The 22432-nt window shown below is 61.6% G+C and overlaps 3 protein-coding genes and 1 non-coding gene across 9 annotated transcripts; 1 reads left to right on the top strand and 3 right to left on the bottom strand.

Moving 5' to 3' along the window:
• Window positions 1-36: 36 nt before the first annotated feature.
• PSMB3 (proteasome 20S subunit beta 3) lies at window positions 37-3028 on the bottom strand. The gene is made up of 6 exons (XM_075116908.1): window positions 2790-3028; window positions 2200-2384; window positions 1706-1813; window positions 1155-1332; window positions 806-900; window positions 37-163 (listed from the first exon to the last, which is right to left on the bottom strand). Exons 1-6 carry the CDS (start codon window positions 2790-2792, stop codon window positions 115-117), a joined length of 618 nt encoding a protein of 205 aa, XP_074973009.1. The 5' UTR covers window positions 2793-3028; the 3' UTR covers window positions 37-114.
• A 2236-nt stretch (window positions 3029-5264) lies between these two features.
• TRNAN-GUU (transfer RNA asparagine (anticodon GUU)) lies at window positions 5265-5338 on the bottom strand. The gene has a single exon. It is a non-coding gene; the product is annotated as a tRNA-Asn (tRNA).
• Window positions 5339-6734: 1396 nt separating this feature from the next.
• On the top strand, window positions 6735-18587 carry PCGF2 (polycomb group ring finger 2). Of its 6 annotated transcripts, XM_075117057.1 has the most exons (11): window positions 6920-6990; window positions 10376-10478; window positions 10686-10825; window positions 11119-11215; window positions 13471-13526; window positions 14122-14172; window positions 14257-14365; window positions 14940-14988; window positions 15179-15277; window positions 15621-15701; window positions 16150-18587. In XM_075117057.1, the coding sequence occupies exons 3-11, from the start codon at window positions 10714-10716 to the stop codon at window positions 16486-16488; spliced, it is 993 nt and encodes a 330-aa protein (XP_074973158.1). In that variant the 5' UTR covers window positions 6920-6990; window positions 10376-10478; window positions 10686-10713; the 3' UTR covers window positions 16489-18587. The 6 variants fall into 6 exon arrangements, 5 of the variants coding, with proteins under 5 accessions (XP_074973156.1, XP_074973155.1, XP_074973158.1 ...); XR_012664195.1 differs by lacking the exon at window positions 10376-10478 and having other exon boundaries at window positions 6735-6990; window positions 15139-15277; window positions 16150-16287; XM_075117055.1 differs by lacking the exon at window positions 10376-10478 and having other exon boundaries at window positions 6740-6990; window positions 15182-15277.
• CISD3 (CDGSH iron sulfur domain 3) lies at window positions 18464-19817 on the bottom strand. Its single transcript, XM_075117060.1, has 2 exons — window positions 19489-19817; window positions 18464-19140 (listed from the first exon to the last, which is right to left on the bottom strand). The coding sequence occupies exons 1-2, from the start codon at window positions 19735-19737 to the stop codon at window positions 18961-18963; spliced, it is 429 nt and encodes a 142-aa protein (XP_074973161.1). The 5' UTR covers window positions 19738-19817; the 3' UTR covers window positions 18464-18960.
• Window positions 19818-22432: the final 2615 nt, after the last annotated feature.

Here is a 22432-nt window from a genome sequence, read left to right as displayed (position 1 = left end):
ACTTAATCCTAGCGTTCAGACTCAAGAAAAGGAAAGTTCGCTACAGTAGAGAGTTTTATTTTAAAAAAGGTCCAAGCAGGCTGGGACGTGACAGACATGAGCAGATGCGCTGGGCTAGTCCATGCGAGCTTTCAGGGTCCTGGTGGTGATCTTATCTTTTTCACTAGAGGGGAAAAGAGAGAAGACTGTTAGCAAATCTGCATTTAATACCTACTTACAGCTTGTCCCTTCGTGAGGAAGTTGCAGCGTGCATAGGTAGTTTGTTTGCTAGGGCAGGCAGGATCATCTGAGCTTGAAGGTGGCCGTTACAACCCAGCAAACCCCACCATCCTGCCCCTTCACCCCAGGGGAGCTCCAGTAGGCTCAGTAAGCTGCGGTGCCTGGGATACTGCAGGGAGACGGCACCACGAGCAGAATAAGCTGCCTCACAAGTCAGTCTGATCGCAGTCTGGAAGTTAATGTTGCACCCAGCTGTGGCAAAAAGCATCCTCTTGGCCAGCACTACCCGCATGTGACGAGTCACCCTCCTCAATTCTGATGGGAATGCAGCCAGAGAATCCCTATGCAGCAAGAGTCTAACTCTAGGATTGATTGCCCGTGGCTCCTGCAGTTCTAACAACAGCCACAGACTGCAAGAGAGCAGTCAGTAGGAATAAAACACTTTAAAAGGGACAAAACATTACTAAGGATGCTGCTGGAAGGGAGCAGGATTAGGGATATCCTGGAAGCCAATGCTTTTGCTGACTTTAACACACAGCTTGTTAAATTCTACCTCTGTTCCGTAGGGGAAGAGAGCAGCGCTTACATTATGTGTACTACCACGCCCATTCCAGATATGGCATCTCTGTCCACCGCATTCAACATGGCCTGCGAGATTGTTTCGAAGAGGTGATCGGGTTCCTGAGGAACAGAAGCTATTTTAGTTGGTGTAAAAATCAAATGCTGAGTCATGGTATTTGGTTCAAAACCCAAAGTATCATCCAAGATGCTGCAAGATTTTTTTCCTGCACGCTACAGCCTCTTTGTTCTCCTGAGCTCCTTCGGGAAGTACCAAAGGACCGAGTTTTCCATCCAACCTGCGTATCTCGGGTTCTCCAGTGATCAGTGGGAGGCTGCATCCAAGGCTCAGAGCTGAGCCTGGCCACCTCACTCACCATGTCGGGCTCCCAGAGGGACTCGCACATGCCGTACATCTGCTCGGAGCAGGTGCCGCTGACCACAAAGTCATCGGTTATCATCGGGCAGCCGATCAGGTCTAGACTGCAGATGAATGGTTCGTGTGTTACGGGGTCCAGCCCGGCAATGACTGGTTCTGTGTAGTAAGGCCCAAACCTGTGAAGAACAACATGGCATTGAGCAGTCTGGCCACCTCGACGCAGTTCCACATCCCACAGATATTCACGCAAGGGAAACATCCCACAGATGCTTTTGGTGGGGGACCTTTTGGGTTAACCCAGAAGTGTCCTGCTATGGTTTTAGCATGGCAAACAGAACAGACTTGTGCTGCTACAGCATTGTTTTAACAATACTCAGTATTCTTTCACAAGGAGGCTGAAGATAACGTCACTAAAGTCTCCTTGTGCTGTACCACGAGTCGTCTTTATAGGAGCCCTCCTCATCCTCCCACCTCCCTAGAATCAGACGAACTCCAACAACCACAGCTTTCACGGACATGTAAACAGCAACTCCGCTGTTTGACAGTTACCGTCTCTCATAGAGCAGGTTGGAAACCATGCTCATAAAAGTCTGAGGTTTGATCTGCCTGCCTTCCTTCAGCTCGTAGAGATTCAGCCTGAACTTCAGTCTCTGGGCACTGCAAGAGATGAGAATGAGCATTAAAACATAATCAGGTTCCTTTTTCTTTCATCTTCACCCCAGTCTGAACTGTTCCACTGCACGCTGACAGACACCAGCTCCTGACGCATGCCCGAGGCAGGTAGGTAGTCCAGATGCAGCTCCTTTTATACCTGAAGTTATTAAGTCGTAGTAGTCGTGATCTTAAATCACGTGCAGTTTCATTTTAAAAGCTCCCAGTGAAGGGAGACCAAGAAAAGGAGCGCTGGCACCCAGCTATTACCCTCCCCCACGAATAAGCAAAGACGTTTATGCTCAGCATAAGCTGCCACATAGTATTTATTGTAACTATGTCTCTTAGAGACTCAGTATAGGGACGCACAGGCGGGCAGGAGCCTCACTTACACCGTCTGCACGTCCGTGGCCAATCCTGCCAATCCAATATACAGTCTTTGTCCCATAGGGAAAATCTTCTGGAAATCTGTGGTCACCATCTGCCCTTGAATGCCAAACCGCCGGTCCGCAGCGATGGCCACGCAGTTCTTCCCCTTCATGGCCATTACGGCCCCGCCGTTATAGGACATAATAGACTGGAAGAGAGAAGGGCAGCAGGTACCACCGGGGATAAGGTTTGGGGTGCGATGGTTCCTTGGCAAGGCTGAAGGGGTACCCCCTGCACCCGGGATACACCTGCACCCGGGGTACCCTCTGTCCCAGCGCCCCCAGCCACCGCCACCCCGGGGGTTGCGTGTGGGGGGAAAGAAGCCATCACCGCTCTCCCTCGCGGTTTCGGCTTTAATTGCTGGGGGCCGCCGCCCCCCGCCCGCCACGGCCCGGGCTGAGGGAAAGCCCACGGGGGCGCACCGCGGCGGCGAGGGGCAAGGCCTCCAGCCCACCCGCCTCCCCCGCGCGGCCCGGGCCCCCGCGGGCCTCGTCCTGCCGGGCGCGGCTCCCTCCCCCGGGCCGTCCCGTCCTGTCCCGTCCCGTCCCCTCACCATGGCGCCGGCCGCACAGACACCGCCAGGCTCCGCACCGCTGCTCCGTCCGCACCGCACACAGCCCCGCCGCGCCGCTGCTCCCGCCTCCCGCTTCTCCCCATTGGCGGCCGCAGCTGTCTCCCGGCCGAACCGCCGCTCGCTATTGGTGGTTCGGCCCGAGGAGGGGCGGAGCTGGTTGGTTCTCCCCGTCACGGGAGGGGGAGAAAAATGACGAGTCACAGCGAGCGGTGCATGCCGGGACGGCGGAGGACCGGGCGGGCGGGGCGCAGCTGGAGGCGGGGCTGCACAGCTGGATCCATCGGGGGCCGCAGCTGGATGGGCACGCAGGGTCGTGGCGCAGCTGGAAGGACGCGCAGGGCACGGCACAGCTGGATGTGCCCGTGGTTGCGTAGCGCAGCTGGAAGGACACGCAGGGCACAGCACAGCTGGATGTGCCCATGGTTGCGTAGCACAGCTGGAAGGATACACAGGTGGTCATGGCACAGCCGGCTGTGCCCATGGTTGCGTTGCACAGCTGGAAGGACACAGGGCATGGCACAGCTGGATGTGCCCATGGGCGTGTGGCACAGCTGGAGGGACGCACAGGGCATGGCATAGCTGGAGGTGCCTGTGGGCATGTGGCACAGCTGGGGACACACACAGGGCACTGCAGAGGTGGCAGGGCGGTGTAGGGGGTGCAGCCATCCCATCAGTCAGCGGCACTTCGGGGTCCCTGAGGCCGCAGGCCCCGTCCCTGCCCCACACAGGCCCCACGTGCCCATTCCCCCCGTTGCCATGGCAAGGCCGGGATCACCGCGGGGTGCCCAGGCTGGGACCTGCCCGGCGGTACCTCCCCCAGCTTGGCCCTACGCAGCCCTGGCACCTCCTGTCGCACACTGGGAAAAATTGGCCAAACCTGGCTGAATTGAACCAGAAACTCCAGGAAACCCACCCCGCTTCACCCGACCGTGCGGAGCCCTCGTGTGTGGGTCAGGCCTCGCACACCCGCTCCTTGCTTTTACACCTCTGGAACCCAGGGGCAAAACCATCAACTCGCCCTGTGGGGCTGGGTCCAGCGGGTCTCCTCAGGGGAAAGAAAAAGATCTCTTTGGAAAGTGCTGGAACGCTGAAGTGACCCTGTGAAATGACTAAAGCAGCAAGTCACGGCATTTCTCAGGGAGGGGAAGGGGCCCGGCAAGTGTCTGCGAGGGTATTTTTTATTCAGCGAGCAATTGAAAGGAAGATTTGTGCTCTGCAGAGAATTGGATTTCCATCGCCATCCCCGCTCGCCAGCTCTCCCCTCTCCTGGAGGAGACAGGATTAAATGTTTCATTTAGGGGAGTGATGTTGTGCCAAAGGGAAAGAGATCCATGTGTTTGGGAACGCTCTCAAATGCACAACAGCTCAGGCCGCCTGGTTTCAATGAAAACCTCTGGCCCATGCCGGGGCTGTTCATCCGCCCCGGGACCGAGCTCTGGAGGCGCAGCCCAGCCCAGGGCAGTTGTATTTTTAAAGAGTTTTCCATTATAAAAGTGTTCTTGAAGGCATGAAGTGAGAGGCCGCGTTCTGTCCGGCAGGGCCACCCCACGCGCCGGGGGCAGACGGAGCAGCGGAGCCAGGTGGGAATAGCTCTGTGGCAGATTTTGGCAGCGCTGGCTGTCTCGGGTGGCAGTGGGGAGGTGATCCCCACTGGGCACCGCTTCTCGCTTCGCTTTCCCATCGGGCTCGTGCTCTGGGATTGGGAAGGTGGCAGCAATCCCTGGCCCTGGCCCGGAGAGCCCCAGCTCTTCCCGCAGCCTTGGCACCGCTGGGCTCAGCCGCAGGAGTGTTTTGTGGCTCTGGGCTTTTGAAACAAGAGGGATCTTCCTGGCACGGCTTTATGACCTGCGTTAAAACATTAACTTCGTTATTTCTGGTATGAAACTAAATTCAGGGCAAGTGGGGAATATAAATAGATTTTACAAGACTTTGTAAGAGAAGGAAACTTCCGCGATGCAGATTTTGGACCCCCTTCAGCTTATTTTTAAGGCAAAGTGTGGGCTCTGGATGGAAACAGTCTCCACTCCAATTTTAATGTCCCAACATGTCCTTTTGCTAATGGGAGAAACCGCGGCATAGAGGGGACCGCAGGCTGAGCAGAAATGGTTTTATTCACACCAGGGAGCTGGTTCCCCCCTTGCCCAGTGCCTTGGAGAGAGCTGGGAGCCCACGGGGAGCACCAGGACCACATCCCGCCCGTTCGCACCTTCTCCCCGTCCAGCCCAGTGCGGTCCGGAGGGCGAGGACCACTCCCAGGGAGTGGGGAACGTCCCACCAAGCCCCTGCACAGCTCTTTGCGTAATGGAAAATCACCCTTCCCGTCCCGCGGGGGCCCGGGATGAGCCACCCCCGCCCGCCTCCCCATCGCCGTGTCCGTCCTCGGCTGCTCCCTGGGACTGGCCCTAGAAAAAAGGAGGGGGAAAAGGGAAAACGGAGATGAAAAAGGTGGCGCACCGTCCCTGGGTGGGCTCGAACCACCAACCTTTCGGTTAACAGCCGAACGCGCTAACCGATTGCGCCACAGAGACCGCGCTGCGCAGGAGCGCCGCGTCCGCCGCACTCAGCCGGAGCATCCGGGGAGCGCCCGTGGGGCGCCGGGCACCGGGCATGGCAGCGGGACACCAGCACCGGGACACCGGGCATGGCACCGGGACATCGGCACCGGGCACCGGGCATGGAACCAGGACACAAGCACCGGCACACCGGGCATGGCACTGGGACACCGGGACACCGGGCACCGGGCATGGCACCGGGCACGGGCACCAGCACTGGCACCGAGCACCGGCAATAGCACCTGGACACCGGCACCGGGACACCAGAACACTGGTAATGGGCACTGGCACCGGCCACCGGCAATAGCACCTGGACACCAGGACACTGGCACCGGCACCGGCGCTGGGACATCAGCACCGAATGGCACCGGGACACCAGGCGGGGCGGAGAATTAATCACACGGCCGCAACAGTGTGGGCCGAGGGGATCCACGCGTGGGCGCAGCGCCCCGCCGAGTAGCCGGTACACCGGCGGTACCGGAGCGCCGCCGGTCGCACCGAGCCCGGGCCGGACCCACGCGGGAGCCGCGGCCACGCCTGGGACAGCGGGGCCGCCTGGGGGGCGTCGGGAGTGAGCGGGGGCGCTGACACGCGTGGACGCTCCGGCTGCCCGCAACGCTCCGAATCCCCGGGAGCTCCCGCACGGTGCCCCCCCCCCGCCCCCGAGCGGGACCGGCCCCGCGGGGGAAAACGGCGCCGTGCGCCCGCCCGCTCCGCTCTCTCCTTTCCCTTTCCCCCTCTTTTTTTCTTTCCCGCTTTCTCCGTTTCGCCCTCTCCTTCCCTTTTTATCTTCCTTCCTTTTTCCTTTCCTTCCTTTTTTCCTTTCCTCCTATTCCTTTTTTTCCCCCCTTTTCTTCCCTCCTTTTCCATATTTCCCCTTTTCTGTAATTTCCCGCTATTTCTCTTCCTTTTTTCCCCTCCCCTTTGCTCCCCCCCGCCCCGCCGCGGGTCCCGCCGAGCACCGGCAGGCACCGGCCCCCGCCCGAGGGGCCCGGGGAAGGTCCCGCGGGTCCGGGATGCCCCGCGTCGTCTCGCGGGTGGAAATTCCCCCTATTCGGGACCGAAAATGGCCCCAGCGCTGGGCGGGGGACCCGGGCAACCACCCGAGCAGCGCCGCGGTGATGGGGGGCACCGGGGACCCGGGAGCGAGGAGCGGCTCGGCTCGGGTTTTGGGCCTATTCCAGCGGTTTTTAGGGCTTTTAGAGATCAACGAGAACGGGGGGGTAGCGGCCGGCGGGTGGGGGGCGGCAGCAGCACCGGGGCACCGTCGCGGAGTTGTCCCCAGGGATGGGGAGGCCGTGTCCCGATGGGGCGGGGCGGCGGGGGTGGGGGGGCCCCAATCTCGTCCCTCACTCCCCTCCTCCGCAACACCCCAAAGGAATGAGGTCACGTGAGGCTGGGCGGGGCCTGGCGGCGGCTGGAGGAGGGAAAAAAATTAAAAAAAAAAAAAGGAGGAAAAAAATAAAAAAAAAAAGGAGGAGGAAGGAGGGAAAAAAAAAAAAAGAAAAGAAAAAAAAAAAAGCGAGAGGAAAAAAAGGGCCGCGGCCGCAGCGCCGCGCCGAGCCGAGCCGAGCCGAGCCGCGGGAGCGGAGGGGCGGCCGCGGGGCCGCCGCTGCCGCCGCCACCAGGTAGGGACGCGGCCGCCCCCCCCCCCGCCGCCCCCCGCCCCGCCGGGCCCGGCCGCCGGGCCCCCCCCTCCCCCCCCCGCGCCCTTTTCTCTCCCCGTGCAAGATGGCCGATGGCCGCCGCCTCCCCCCGCTTTGTGCCGCGGCTCCGCTCCCGTCCCGGTGGGTCTGCCGTGACCCCCCCGCACCCTCCCGGAGAGGGGGTGCGGAGTCATGACAGCCCCGGTTCCCACCCCCCCTCTCCCCGGGCCCGGCGCGGAGCGGGGCAGTGCGGTACGGCCGGCGGGGGGGGGACGCGGCGGGAGCCCCCCCCGGGGCGGGCGGAGGGGCCGGGCCGGGCCCCGGGGCGGGCTGTCAGCTGGCCCCGAGTACAAAGGGCTGGGGGGCAGCGGGAGCGCCCCCGGTCCGCCGGGGCTGCCCCACCCCCGGCCTCAAATCGCCCGTGTCCCCGGCTCCCCCCCAAAAAAAAAAAAGCCCACCCTGAAGCGGGAGTTGCCCGCGGCGGCGGGGCGGGCGGGCCCGCAGGGCTGCAGCCGGGCACCCCCGGGGCCGCAGCGCGGGGTCACGCGTGTCCGTGCCCACGGCGTGTCCGCGTCCGTGCGCCTGTCACGCACCGCGCGCTGCCGCGTCCCGCCGCGGGGACGGGGGTGTGTGTGTGTGTGGGGGGGGTGTCCTTGCGCGCGCACGGGAGCGTGGACACGCGTGTCCGTGCCCTCCCCGCGGCGTTTCCTCCCCCCTTCCCGCCGTCTCGCTCCGCGGCAGCGGCCGGTGCCCTCGTCCCGCAGCCCGGGAGAGCCGGGGGGTCCCGTCGGGGCGGCGGGCGCTGCCGGGGTTGACGCTCCGGCGCCTTTTTGTCGTGTTCCCGGTGCGTGGGGGTCCGTGGCCGGCGGGCACTGTGGGGGGAGCCCACCCGCTTTATTTCCCGTCCCCCGGGCTCGCCGCCGCCGGTGCGTCCCACGGGGAGGGGGCGGCCGGTCGGGTCCAAGTTACCGGTGACTTTGAAACGTCCTTCCCCACCCGTGCCTGCTCCGGTGGGGGTGGGGGGTGGGGAGGGAGTGGGTACCGTACCGGGCCACCGCCCACGCAGACAAAAGACCCCGAAAGTCGGGGGCGGGCCTGGGGTGCGGGGAGCCGGTTGCGGGCGGCGGGACCGGGACAGCGGGAGCCGCTAGCGGGACGGGGCGGCCCCGAGGGCTCCGGCGTGGCCGGTGCTGCAGCCGGCTCCGGGTCCGGGGGGGTCCGGGGGGGTCCGGGGGGGTCCGGGGCTTTGTTCGCCCCCGCGGCAGGAAATCGCGGTTGTTATCACCCGGTTTATTAGAACCGGTTTGCGCCGGTGGCTCACGCTCCCCCCCTCCCGCGGAGACCCGGGCCGCCATTGGCGGCTGCGAGCACCGAAAGCAGCAAAATCCACCCAAAATACAGCCATGGGTTCTGCGGCCCGGCGTGGGCAGCTGGTGCCCGGCGGAGCTGCCCGGTCCCCCGGTGGGCGAGCCCAGGGCTGGGAACCAACCCTCCCCCCCAGTATTCTCCCTGCCGGGGGGAGCCTGGCAGCGGCCCCCATCGCCCGTGGGCTGCAGAGGGCTGAGGCCACCTGTGCGGGGGCAGCAAGGTGCAGGGCACCCCGGTGTGCCTGCCCGGGGAGGCCCAGGGTGAGAGCTGAGCCTGGGGAGGGGGCCTGGGGCTTCCTAAATACCCTGGTGCCCCCCAGACCCCTCTCTGCAAGAAGACCCTCGGGCTCAGCTTGGCCCCTGCCCCTCCTGCACAGGGGTGTCCTCCTGGTCCCCAAATTCATGTAATCTTCATCCCTGCGGCACCTCCATCCCCATCCCCGTGGTGTCTCCATCCCTGTTGTGTCCCCATCCCCACAGCTCCTCCATCCCCATCCCCGTGGCGTCCCCATCCCCATGGTGTCCCCATTCCCACAGCTCCTCCGTCCTCATCCCTGTGCTGTCCCCATCCCTGTCATGTCCATATCCCCATAGTGTTCCCATGCCCATAGTGTCCCCATCCCCGTGGTGTTCCCATCCCTGCAGCTCCTCTGTCCCCATCCCCATGGTGTCCCCATTCCCACGGTGTCCCCATTCCTACGGTGTCCCCATCCCCGCGGTGTCCCCATCACCGCGGTGTCCCCATCCCCATGGTGTCCCCATCCCCATGGTGTTCCCATCCCTATGGTGTCCCCATCCCTGCAGCTCCTCTGTTCCCATCCCCGCGGTGTCCCCATCCCCACGGTGTCCCCATCCCTGCGGTGTCCCCATCCCCACGGTGTCCCAATCACCATGGTGTCCCCATCCCCACACACCCACCTCCGGGGACTTTGCCGCGACAGAATGAGATGAGAGACCCAGACTGGAGCCTGGGAGAAGCCCCGCAGGGAGGGAGCGGGATTGCGGGGCGGCTTCCCCAGGAGAGGTGCCTGGCACGGCCCCGGTGTTGCACAAACACACCCGCATGCACCGCTCCATGCACAGCCCCGAGTGCACACCCCTGCACATCCGCACACAAAAAGAGCCGCCTTGCACACACGCACACGCGTGTGCGCCCCGTCTGCTCCCTGGGCGCGGGGTTCACTCTGTTCCTCGCCCAGTCGCGGCGCCCGCACCGCAGCCGTTGTGCCTTCGGTGGTTGTCTTGGCTGTTGTCTGGCTGTCGGGTGTCTGCAAAGGGCCTGGCCCCGTGTCAGGCAGCCAGTGACAACCGCTCCATGCCTGACCCTGTGCGGGTGCCTGTACCGCAGGGGTGCAGGTGTGCGCGTGTGTACCTCTGCCTGTGTGCGTATAGGGGTTACGTGCGTGTACGTGTAGTATGTGTGTACACACAGACACGTGTGTGTGTCTCCCTGTGTGTGGGTGTGGGTGCGTACGGGTGTTGCCGTCAGCGCACCCTGGCACTGCCATCGCGCCCACGCTCATTTACACAAGCCAAGGGTTTCTTCTTCTCTCTCCCCCTCGCCTCGGATGGTTGTAATAATATTCTGGCTCCTCTCCAAGTATCGGGGTTGCCATGGAAACAATAAAACTGCAGCAATTTCGGGCTCCGGCTCCGCCGTCTCCCATTGGAAACGTGAAAGTGCCGGAGCGGGCGGGCAGCGATTCCCCCGCGTCTGCGCCCGGCACCAGGGGATGCTGCCCATGTGCCCCGTGTGCCCACCCGGCCATGCCCACCCACCCACGCAGGTGCTGCGGGTGCTCCTGGCCGCTCCTGGCCGCGGGCAGGTGGCCAGCGCTGGACCCGGGAGTTTCTATAGAAACCGCGAGGCGGTGGCTGAAAATGCCTTTTCCATCGAACAAAACAAAAATACACTTTGTGTGTGTGTGTGTGTGCGCGCGCGCGCAGCCTCGGGAGCTGCAGGCAAGGGGCTGGCTAACGGGTGATTCGTCCCCTCTCAGAGGCGTCTCGGCATGTGGGGACCCACTTGGGGACCCCCAGGAAGATGTGAACACGAGGCAGTGGGAGCTGGGCCGTTCCCAGGGCCGGGGGCTGCGTGGGGAGGTGTGTGGGTGCTACTTGCACGCCCCCGGGGCTGGCAGGGTGCTGGGGCTGCCCCGGTGCTCCCAGGGCCGTGCATGGCACATTGGGGGAGCACCAGGCACCCCCACCTTGCCCTGCATTTATTTGTTAAAGGGTGAAGTGGGTCCCACAGATCCCGTCCTTGGCACGAAGCGGCTGTTAAGGGTGGCCCCGGGTGTTTCCCTGCAGGGAGGATCTGCCGCAGCGCTGCTCCAAAATGCACAGGACCACCAGGATAAAGATCACCGAGCTCAACCCCCACCTGATGTGTGCCTTGTGCGGCGGCTACTTCATAGACGCCACCACCATCGTGGAGTGTCTGCACTCCTGTGAGTGTCCCGGGCCCCTGGCCGGGGCCACGCTGCCCCCAGGGGTGCCCCGAGCCCCGGGAAGGGTGGCCGTGCCACACTGAGACCCTCCCGCAGTGCCCAAACCCATCCTGCATCCCACATTGCTGCCGCATGGAGCTGCAGGGTCGGTCCCGTGCTGCATGGATGGGGCTGGACCGCGGTGGGCGAGCAGGGGTCCCAGCCCTGAGCCGGTCTGGGTGTACGGGGTGCTTCACCGGGTTCTGCCCCCTCATCTGTCCGTCCGTCTGCTCACACTGAGTCTTTCCCCACAGTCTGCAAAACCTGCATCGTTCGCTACCTGGAGACGAACAAATACTGCCCCATGTGTGATGTCCAAGTGCACAAAACCAGACCCCTCCTCAGCATCAGGTGAGCTTCGGGGCGACCCTGCACCCTGGGTCCCTGCGTGGCACCGGGCCCCGGCCCCGTGTCGGTACAGCCTGTGCCCGCTCTGGGGTGCAGCCCTGAGCACCCTGGGCTGGGGAGCAGGGCTCTGCGGCCAGCAGCGTGGTGGTGCAGCCGAGCAGGGACCATTGCGTCTCTTGCAGCACGAGTCCTCTCTGCTCCCGACCCCGCGCTCCGCAGCAGTGGGGGTTCGGGGTGCTCTCCAGGTGGAAGGGGAACAGGGACAGTGGGAACTGCCACCATGGAGGGGACAGGATGCAGGGACACCTCCTCTGTGGCAGCAGGAGGAGGCTGGGGCATGTGCCACCCAGAGCACAGGCTGCTCCGCACCTGTCCCTGGGCATCCTGGACCACAGACGTCCATCCGTCTGTCCCCGCAGCCCCACCGGGCACAGTTTAACCTGGGACCGCCTGTGCTTTCTAACTCCCTGCTCTGTCCGCCGTGGGGACGGTGCCGTGTCCCTCGGGGGATGCACCGGGGTGGGCTCACAGTGATGCAGGTGAAAGGGAGCCCGGCCCTGGTGGCGGTGGCTTTGCGCCGGCCCCGCGTCTGGCTGGGGAAAGCCAGACACGTCCCGTCACTTGTGGAATTGGCTCTGCAGGTGGTTGGCATAGAAACCACGAAAGGCTGCAATACATCACTCGGCTTTTTTTTTTTCCCCTCTCCTTTTTTTTAGCCTCTTCCATGTAAACCCGTTTCTGTAGTAACACTTTTTCCGCCCTCTTTTTTTTTTTTTCTGGTTCACTATGAAATATTTACACTCCAGCTCCCACGGCTCCCTCGCCGAAACATCCCTGCCTGCGTGCAGAGACGGATACACAGCCACCGGTGCCGCAGACGGGCACCACGCACGCCAACAGCGCTGTGCCGGCGTCCCTGAGCCCCGGCTGTCACGGCAGCGCAGTGCTTTCGCATCCCCTTCGGTCCCAGCAGGGAAAATACGGGGCACACGTGGGCAGAGGCGCTGCTGCAGGTGACAGGGGCCTGATCCAGCCGTGGTGCCACAGAAAATTCTCTGCACTGACAAGGGGGCTTGCTTTCCCCTTTGCTCCCCAAACCGGTGCCGCGGCAGCGCCGAAACACCCGCGCCCCGGGCGTGATGCTGCGCGGCGCTGAGGGGGCTCCCGTGCGGGGCCACCGCATTCCCTGTGGCACCCCGGTCCCCACCCAGCGCCACCGTGCTGGGCTGAATGGGGTTGACTCATTGCGAGAGCAGCGACGGGCTGGTAATTAAGCTGCCAATCAAGTGGCTGAGGTTGCTTTTTCATTAGCTTGCTGTAAATTATAAAGCAAATTCTCGGGGTATGTATTATAAATAAAATCGCAGCGGGGCCTCGTGAACCAGAGTGACATCACCGAGGCATTAGGGATGAAAGCCACAGCTAGGCTAAAAATAATATAGGGTACGGTCATTTGTTTTTCTTTAAAATAAAGGCCTTATTATTAAAATGGAAAGAATTGCAGATATAATTTACTTTTCACCAGCCCCACTGCTCCTGCTTTGTTTTTGAGATTTTTTTTTTTTTATTTATTTGGCTGAGCTGCTGCTTTTAAACTGTGCCTGCAGGGTCCTGAGCCCAAGCCTCCCAGCAAAATCCCGCTCCTGGCTCTGTGCTGAGGATGGGACTTGAGCTTCCCCAGTTCCTCGAGTGCTTTAGAAGATCCTCCCTTGAGATGTTCACATTTTAGGGAACCGGCTTTGCTTTCCTGTGTAACAGCCCGACAGCGGACACCGTCCTGCCGTCCTTAACAGAGGGAAACCAAAGCCTGAGCCCTGAACTGCGGCCGAGTCCAAAAATAAAATTAGATGCAAATTAAAACCTGCAGAAACATTTGCTGATCTTAGAATGCTTTTTTTGTAAGTTCTTGGTGTGTTTTTGTGATCGTTTTGACTACTGCAAGGCATCCGGGCCCCCAAATCCTGCTGCCATCCTCCCTAGCAATTACAAGGATTTTTGAAACGTTTTTCTTTCTTTCCCCAGAGTTAACCCTTTGCGGTGAGCGCGCGGGCGGACGGGTTTGCCCGCGAGACGGGGTTGCGGCATCGCCGTGGGACGGGGAGCCGGGGCCCTGTGCTCCCGGCAGGGAGATGGGGAGCGGCAGCGTTTGGGCTGGCCGCGGCACGCGTGGTGCAGGGCAGCTTTCGGCAGCCCGGGGAAGCCGAGCCGCTCCCATCCAGCTGATTTCTCTCTCTTTTCCCGTTTCTTTTTTCCCCCAGGTCAGACAAAACCCTACAGGACATAGTGTACAAACTGGTCCCGGGGCTTTTCAAAGGTACAGCCATGGACAGTTATAACTGTGTGGGTTTGGGGTTGTTTGCGACTCACTCCCACCCACCAGTGAAACTGGTCCCCCGGATTTCGCGCTGCCCACGCGCGCCCCTGCCCGTGTGACAGGGACAGCAGGAAAATGCATGGTGTGAACGGAGAGGGATGGGTCCATCCGGATGGTGCCCATCCCGCGCTCTGGCAGCCCCGGGGGCTGCTGCTGGGGGGAGCCACGGAAAGCAAAGCTGGGAGCAGAAGCCGCGGATTTGCTCTCCACGTGCCTGCGCGTCCTCGGGGAAAAAAGTGTGGGGGTCTGCAGGTGTGGAAAGGCTGAGGACAGTCGAGCCGCCGTAAAGGCATTCTCACAGCAGCGGATTTGCAGCCGCTCCGAGGGTTTTACTGGTACGATTTGATTACTCTTGCTAAAGCCACTGCTCTCCTACGGGTCCGTCTGCACTGGGCAGCTCGTGCTTGAGCCGCCGGCAGGGAGCAGGCGCTCGGCGATCCGGGGCTTCCTCTCGCTCCCTTCTCTTTGCACCCATCTCCCCCTTGGTGTGATTTGGTTTTTCTCCCCCTCACCTTCCTCCTCCCTTCTCCTGCAGATGAGATGAAGAGGCGGCGCGACTTCTACGCCGCATACCCCATGGCAGAGGGTGAGTGTCAGCCCCGGGGCCGCCCCCTCGCCCCGGCCGTGCCCCCCGCAACGCCTCAGCCTCTCCCTCCCTCTGCTCCCGCAGTTCCCAACGGGTCCAACGAAGATCGCGGGGAAGTCTCCGAGCAGGACAAGGGGAACCTGACGGATGACGAGATCGTCAGCCTGTCCATAGAGTTTTATGAGGGGTCCAGGTATCTTTTTACTGGCTGCTGCTGGGGTTTCTGGGGGTTGTGAATAAACTCTCGCCCTCTCTGCCCACCTGGGAGACGGAGCTGAGACGCCAAGTGGTGATGGCTGACTCAGGCCCTGCTCGGGGCTCAGCATCTCCCGGCGTGCTTGAGTGGAGAGAGGAGCGCCCAAAACCCATCTGCCCTGGTCCCCCATCCTGCATCCTCTCTGGGTGCTCGTTATGGCAGCGGGGTCCCTGCATCACCGCTCCCCGTGCAGGCAGGGGAAGGCTCAGGGCAGAGCCCAAGGGCTGCCACGTCGCTGGTGCCGGTGGTGGCCTCCGAGGACGTCACCGGCAGCCAGAGCAGCGGTTCAGAGGGAGGCAGCGAAGGCGGCAGCCTGGGCAGTGGCTGCAGCGTGCTGGATTGGCAACGCAGCGGCGTGGGCTGGGGTGGTGGACCCAGAGCTTGGCTGAAAAGTTGCTGGATGGTTCCTCTTGTAGCCCCTCCACAGAAAGCCCTTCTGGTGGGTTATTTTTCCTCTCCGCCTTTTTATTCCTTCATAAACTTTGTCCTGTGTTTGCTTTCCTCCCCCCAGAGAAGAGAAGAAAGGGTCTGTTGAGAACGGGGACCTGGAGAAGGAGAAGGTGAGTGTGGTGGGACCACGGCACGGAGAGCTCCGTGTCCAGCTGCCTCCTGGGCTTTTGGGGTTTGGCAGGGGTGGGGGCAGGAGGGCACCCCAGACCGCCTGCTGAAGGAGGTGGGGACTGCCCATTAATTGCACGGCGGACTCTCAGCAACGCCTCTCCCCCTGGCCCCCTCCCGCTGCGTCCCCAGAAGAACGGGGTGCGGTTCCTGCGCTGTCCCGCCGCGATGACCGTCATGCACCTGGCCAAGTTCCTCCGCAACAAGATGGATGTTCCCAGCAAGTACAAGGTGAGCGTGTGCCCGGGCTCCGCGCGCTGCCCGGCGCCTGGTGGGCTCGGAGGGGCCGCCCCATGCTGCGTCCCCAGCTTTTCCAGCTCCCAAACACGGCGGCAGCATCCCGGGCTTTGCATCAGCGGGTGGGCGCTGGGGGCAGGAGCCGTCCCTTACGGCGCGTTGCATGTGAACTGTGAGCTTGCTCCGGCTTCTGGCAAGGGTGGTGCCGGCGCCCCGGCAGCCCCCGGCTCTGGGAGAGGCACTCGAGGATGGCAGAGCCCCATGAGCAGCTCGGGGAGGGGGGGCTGGCAGTGCCTTTGTCCCCGTGCTGGGGGACTGACGCTGTCCCCTGCGGCAGGTGGAAGTCCTCTACGAAGATGAGCCCCTGAAGGAGTATTACACCCTGATGGACATCGCCTACATCTATCCCTGGAGGAGGGTAAGCGGAGCTGCTGCCTTCCACACCGTGGGCACCGGTGCTGGGGCTTGTCTTGGAGAAATGCTTGGGAAAGCAGTCCTTTAGGGGAAGGCTAAAGGCATAAAAAAGCTTAAAAATGGAAAAACTTAAAAACTGAAGGACTTAAAAATGGAAAAAATTAAGAATTGAATAATTTAAGAATTGAAAATATTAATTGATAAGCTTGAAAATTGGAGGGCTTCAACAAGTAAACCCCAGATGCCCCCTGCTTATAAAGGTGTTTGCTCCAGGTGTGATTTTTAGGAGGCTGCGGGGGCTGCACGTGCTTTTTTCCCCTTTCTCCAGGGCAGGCGGGAGGGCTGGTGGCCGGCAGCCGGCCTCGTGCCAGCACGGGCGGCCGGTGACGCGGTGCACACCGGGGCTGCCGCGGGGAGCCGGGTGCCATCGTCTGCCCCTCTCCCGCTCGCAGAACGGGCCCCTGCCGCTGAAATACCGCGTCCAACCCGCCTGCAAGCGGCTCAAGCTGTCCCAGCCGGCCACCTCCGAGTGCATCAACACCAGCGGCGCCTCCGAGTGCGAGTCGGTCAGCGACAAAGCCCACAGCCCCGCCACGCTGCCCGCCACCTCCTCCTCCCTGCCCAGCCCCGGCACCCCGTCCCACGGCTCGCCCAGCTCCACCGCCGGCAGCGGCCCCGCCGGCACCGGCCCCGCGCTCAACGGCACCTCGAACTGCCACCCGCTGCCGCCCGCCGCCAGCCGGTGCCGCAAAACGACTGTCAATGGCAGCACGGCCTCCGCCTTGACCTAAGCAACGCCGAAACAGGGACTCCTGGCTGGGTTTTATATATCTATATATATTATATATATACATATATAAATATATATGTGTACATAGGGAGAAAAAAAAATTATACATACTTATTTTCTATTGATTGACCAGATTAATTTAAAACGCAAATAAGACACATAAATGTGGTTGAATATTTTTAAATGATTTGGGGTTTTGTTTGTTTGTTTGTTTGTTTATTTTAACTTATGTAAGCTGCATGCCGGAGCTGGGAGCCACGCAGGTGCTGCTGCCTTCCTTGCTCCTTTTCTCTTAACACTTTTCCCTCTCCTCCCCATCCCTCTCCCCTCGCGCCTGCTCAGAGCGAGACGAGGGGCGTGAGCGGGGACTCCCGGCTGCACAGGTAAGGTCCAAGCACAGAAGCCAAAAAACTGCCCCCCTCCAGCCCTGCCGTGCCCTGGGGTTTGGTTTTGTTTTGGTTTTTTTTTCTTTTTTTTATGTTTATTTGGGGTTCTTTTGGCACCAGGTTTGGTAACCTGGTGCCTGTGGCCTGCGGGGACCAGCGGCCCGTTTGTTGGCATCGAGCATCGCTCGCTGGCGTTGCCCCCCCCCCCAGCTTTGCCTTGCCGTGCACGGTTCTGTTTCTTTTTTTGCTTTCCCTCTGCGGTCTCTGGACGGTGTTTCAAGCTCTGACCTAGCGAAGCCTCACACAGACGCTTCCCTTTGTGCACAGTAAGTAGGTTCTTTTTATCCCCCCACACACACTTAAAAAACCCTGTGCTTGCAACTCGGCGCGAAGGACCAGCCGTACGGGGCGTAGGAGCACAAGCCCCGCTGAACATTGGTTTTTCCTTTCCAAGGGAGCTGCCGCCTCCCCGGGGCAGACGGGCAGTGCTGGCTGCCGACGGCTCCGGACACCGCCAGTTTTTGGCTGGGGGGCATCTAAACCGTTGGGGTCCGCTTCGGCAGCGCTGGGTGAGCCCGCGTGGGACCCAGGGGCTTCAAATGCCGCCGTCCTGCCCGAGCGCGTGGTGGGTGCAGCTCCCGGTCGGGGGGTGCGGGTCCCCCCCCCCCCCCCGCCACCGGCTCCCCGCTCGCCTCCATGGCTTCAACGCCACGTTTCAGAGCATTTATTTTTGTCGTTTTTTCCTCCCCCCCACCCCGCCCCGTCCTTCCCACCCTCTCCTCCTGCCCCCACATTGGGTTTTTAAAAAAATAAAATAAAAAAATAAGACTACAGTGCCTTTAGCCAGGAGGCTTCGGTGAGGGGCGAGCGTGGGAAGGTGCTGCCGTGTTTCGGGCTGGAGCAGAGCGGCACCGGCCGCCCACGCGCTCTGGGGAAGGGACCAACTTTCTACATCGACAAAAGAAAAAAAGCACATGAGCCCCGGGGAGCGCCGACCCCGGGGGTTTCTCTCCATCCCTTTCTGGGGAGGGGGACAAATGACAAAAAAAATAAAAAAGCAAGTGCCTGCAGCGCCCGGACGGCACCCGACGGTCAGGCTGCGGCCGCCCGCGACGGCACGGTGAGAACCAAAGGAAAGCGGCACGGCAATTGTAGGAACAGCCCGACTCCAAAGGTCAGGAAACTTGGGATGTTGTTATTGTAATTTTTAAAATTTTTTTCTTTTTTTTTTTTTTAAATTATTCGTTTGAAGTACCGCACCCCCACCACGCACTCGACAGCCGCACCTTCGCTACAGCACAGCCCCAGGCTCCGCTGCCCTCCGGGCGCCGGGGATGGGGCCCGGGAAGGGTCCCTGCGGGGCCCCGTTTGGTTCCCTCTTCCCCATCCCCGGGCTGGGGCTGGATGAGGGGCTCGAAGCGTGTCGGGGGGCTCCATTTGTCTCGACTTTGACACCCCTTTTCTCCTTGTAAATAGGCCACGATGGACTGAGGGAGGCAGCTGAAGTGCCTCGGTCTGGGGTTTGTGTGGGGCTCTTGGGGGGTTGTTTTGTTTTGTTTTTTCCTATATGGTACAAACCAAATTGCTCTGTATGTTTGCATCCTGTACGACGTTTTAATGTCTTGTAATATATTCTGATATTCATATATCGTTATTGGTTAAACATTTGTATAACTATACAGCTTTGTAAATGTAATAAATGCTGCAGACTGTCCTTCCCTTCGCCTGCTGTACAGATGCAGCTGCGCGGGTGCCTCCGTCCCGCGTCCCCACGGGCACCCGCAGCTCTGCCAACGCAGAACCACTCCTCAAAGTCCCCTTATCCAGTGGATTATTTTTTTCCCCGGCCACTGCTGAGCCTTCCTTATCCCTGGCAGGGCCCCAGCGGGGCTGAAGGCAAAATTGCTGCCCCCATGGTGGGGTGAGGCTGGTTTTCTGCAGCTGGTGGGAGCCCTCAGGGCTCAGTGATTAGGGTTAATTGGGGTGGGAGCTGGGCATCTCCTCCCCGCTCCCTCCCGTGCCCCAGAGGGCTGAACATCCCAGTGTCCGGAGCGCCGTGGGCTCCGTCCCCGCGGGGTGCGGCGGCGTCAGGGCTGTGCCGAGAGCTGGGCGCCCTGCACGGCCTCCTCCTTGTGGGTGCCGTCGCAGTACGGGGGGGAGCGGGTGCGCTTGCACCCACAGAGCCAGGCGGTCTTGTCCTCCTCCGGGGTGAAGCGTAGCGGGGAGATCCCCGGGGTCGCTTTCTTGTGGGTGCCGTCGCAGAAGGGCTGCAAAGCAAATGGGGAGGGGGTGAAAGTGAGGATTTGGGGGTGCCCGGCTGACCTGGGGGCTGCGCTGTCGGCCCCTGCTCTGGGCACGAAGCGGGGGGACCGCCCTCCCTCCATCCCCCCTCTGCTGCTCTCCGCCCCCCGGTCCGTGGCCCAGCGCATCCCCCGGGAATTGGGGTGCTGTGGGTGCACCACGGAGAGTGACGGCCCCTCCTCCCCCCAACGCCCCCCCGCCCTCCCCGGACGGGGCGGGGGGGGGTCCCCGTGGGGCCGGTCCTGCTCCAGCCCCGGCCGCACCCCCGCGCATGGCGGCTGGGGGGCCGGAGCCCCCCCGGTCCCCGGCCCGACCTGGCTCTTGCTGTGCCCGCAGGCGCACCACGCGTATTTCTTCCCCGCCTTCAGCTCCACCGGGAACGGCTGCTTGGCGGCGATGGCCGGCTGCGGGGGGGCCGAGCAGCGCCGCGCCGGGGGGGCGGACGGGAGCGAAGGGATGTGCGAAAGCCCCGGGGGGTCCCGGACACCCCACCCCCGCCGCCGCCCGCCGGCCCCCGCGGCTCTCATCAGTGTCACAAGCGCAGCCGGTCTCAGCAGCACCATGGCCCCCGGCACCGCCCGCCGCCGGGTCACCTTCCCCGGCAGCGGCTCCTCCTCCCGCCGCCGCCGGAAGAGCCGGGGCGGCCGGGCTCGGCGGGAGCTCGGCTGCTCGCTGCAGAAAGGTTCCCCCTTGCACGGATCCTTGCAGCCCCCCAGCCCCTTGCAGCGCAGCCCTCCCTTGCACCGACCCCCTCCCGACCCGGGGTGGCCGGTCCCTTCCACCGCCCCCATCAAACCGGGCTCGGACGTGCGGAGCCCCTTGGTGCCGCTCCCCCATCTCGCCCCCCGCCCCGCAGGGTTTGGGGGGTTCGCCCGGGCCCCCTCCGTGGAGCTGCGCCCCGCCGCGGGGGTCCCTCTGCTCCCCAAAATTGGGCTCCGCCACTTCCCTGGAAATTCACCTTTTAAGCATCGAAGATTTGGACCCACACCCCCGCTCCCCCCTTTATAAACATTTCACTACTGGGAAAAATGAGCTTTTTTGACAGCTGAAGTGATTTAGCTCTGCAGGTGGCCGCCCGCCGTGGGGGGAGCGCTCGGCCCCACGGGCAGGATCCCCCCACGGCCCCGGGGGTCACAGCCCCTGGCCACCGCGTGTCTGGTGGGGGGGATGCCCACGGCCAGTGCCCACCGTCGCGGGTTCCCGGTGCGATGGGAGCGAGGGTCTGAGCCCAACGTCCGACCCGAGGCCATTTTATCTTCCTTTCTGAAGCCCCCTGGCCCCGAGGGCTCTTCCCCAGCACAGGGGTAGAAAAATCCCCTCGGGGCAGCAACTCCCGAACCTCGAGCCTCAGGTTCAGCGCCTGAGCTTACAGCAGTACTTGGAGACATCCAAACACCCACCTCTGCACGTTTTTAACCGAGGAGGTTGTAAATTCTCTGTTTAATATCGCTCCGCAGCCCAGCTGCTGGCCGTGGGTTGGGCTTGCCAGATTACCGGTGGTCTGCAAGTCGCCGGGGAGCTGCTGCGCTGAGTGACCCCGCTCCTCCGTGGCACAGCCCGAGCGTCGGCGCCCGTCCAGAAACGCCGGGATAATGAGCAGACACGGAGGCGGATCTTTTTAAGCCTACTTTTTATTTTTTGGAAAACATTCTTTTAATAAAAAGAACAAGGGACAATTCCTCAGTCATACAAAGACGTTAATGGTACAAAGACGTTCTTTGCGTTACACGCAACGGGGAGAAAATGAGGCTCGCGGACTTCCCTTCCCGCTGAAGACAGAAGAAAGGTAAACAGGAGCCGTTTTCTAAGGCACCCTGCTGCCCTTAGCACCTGAATTCGATTCTGTCCTTAGGAAGAAATGAAGACGGAAAGCGAGCCTCCCGCAGCGAGCGCAGAAGATGCCGACACGCGCCCAGTTGTACAAATATGTAAGAAAGCACGTACTTTCCCGGCTACAAATCTGCCCGTGTCGTTTTCAAATAAAAAGCTTTTTTAGGAAAAAAAAACACCAAACCAACCATACAAATATCTGCTTATATGTTTATGTTCTTGTATTTGCAACTTGCCGCTTCTCTCCCCGCTCTCTTTTCATGCTCAGCCCTTTTCCACGGGCCTCTTTGGCCCACTCTAGCCTGGCTCCGCCGCGGGGAGCCCGCCTAACTCTGAGGCTGTGCTTAAATCCCCCTGAAACCCAGGCTGAGCACCTGGGCAGGGGCTGTCCTCGCATCTTCCCTGCTTTCCTAAGCAGCAGGACCAAAGAGCTACCAAGGGGCAGGGTCACGCCTGGCCGTGGCTACGCAGGGATGTGTCTGCAGCCGATGGCTCTGTTCGACCCCCCCCCGTAACCCGGATCACAGACCCTCCTGCTCGCTGCGGCTTTTAGGTCTGCAAGTACTGTTTGGTTACAGCATCTTGCAGTGGCTACAGCCACGGGTGGCCGTCAGCGGAGGCTCCCGACAGCCCCGGCAGGCGCTAAAACTTTGCATTGGCTGCTTAAATTAAAAATACAAACCGGGCCCTGGAGGGGTTTTCTGCACTTTACCCTCCAGCTGCGACGTCACACGTAATTTGGAGCACAGACACAGACCGGCGCTGCCGGGCCGGACACTGATGACTTTTCATAGTTAAAAAGGATAATCGCTAACTAAACAGAGTTTTTCAATATTCCTACTTTTATAAACATCAGTAGCACAAACCAATTGCTTCAAATTCTGATAATTTTTGAAATATCAAAGAAAAACACCCACAGAAAGCTTCCCTCCCTCCATCAGGCCAGGCGTTACTCCAGCTTGAGCAGTGCGTTTGTGGCCAAGAGCCCGTCAGAGCAGCTCCACCACCTACACCAGGGAGGGAAGGGGTAAATGGGGGCGTGAGGTTCGGCCGAGCCCGACCCAGACCGTCCCTCTGGGCACATCCCCGCCAAATATCTCGCCAGCAAAAAAAAAATCCTTGCCAACCCCGTCTGCCCTCTGCAGCTCCCACCGCAGCGGTGCCCGGGGTCTGGCGTCCCGAGGTGGGCAGCAGCGGGTTGGGAGGGGATTTTATTGTGCTGAGGGGCCTCACACAAAACGCACGGAGCTAAAGGAAAGGCTCCACCTGCCCTCGCAGCCCCACACAGCAGCGATTGCCCTGACAGGCCCCGAGTCCCAGCCCGAGCCGGGCTGTACCCGTTTTCGCACTGCTTGAAGGACCAGAAGGGCCGGCAGCTGCACAAACTTACAAGCTCCTGGGCTGTCGCTGCAGCCCGTGGTCTCAGGA

The sequence above is a fragment of the Phalacrocorax aristotelis genome, chromosome 23 (assembly GCF_949628215.1).
Source record: "Phalacrocorax aristotelis chromosome 23, bGulAri2.1, whole genome shotgun sequence".
Taxonomy (NCBI): domain Eukaryota; kingdom Metazoa; phylum Chordata; class Aves; order Suliformes; family Phalacrocoracidae; genus Phalacrocorax; species Phalacrocorax aristotelis.
Note: the sequence above shows the minus strand (reverse complement) of the source record. Positions and strands in the feature narration are given on the sequence as shown.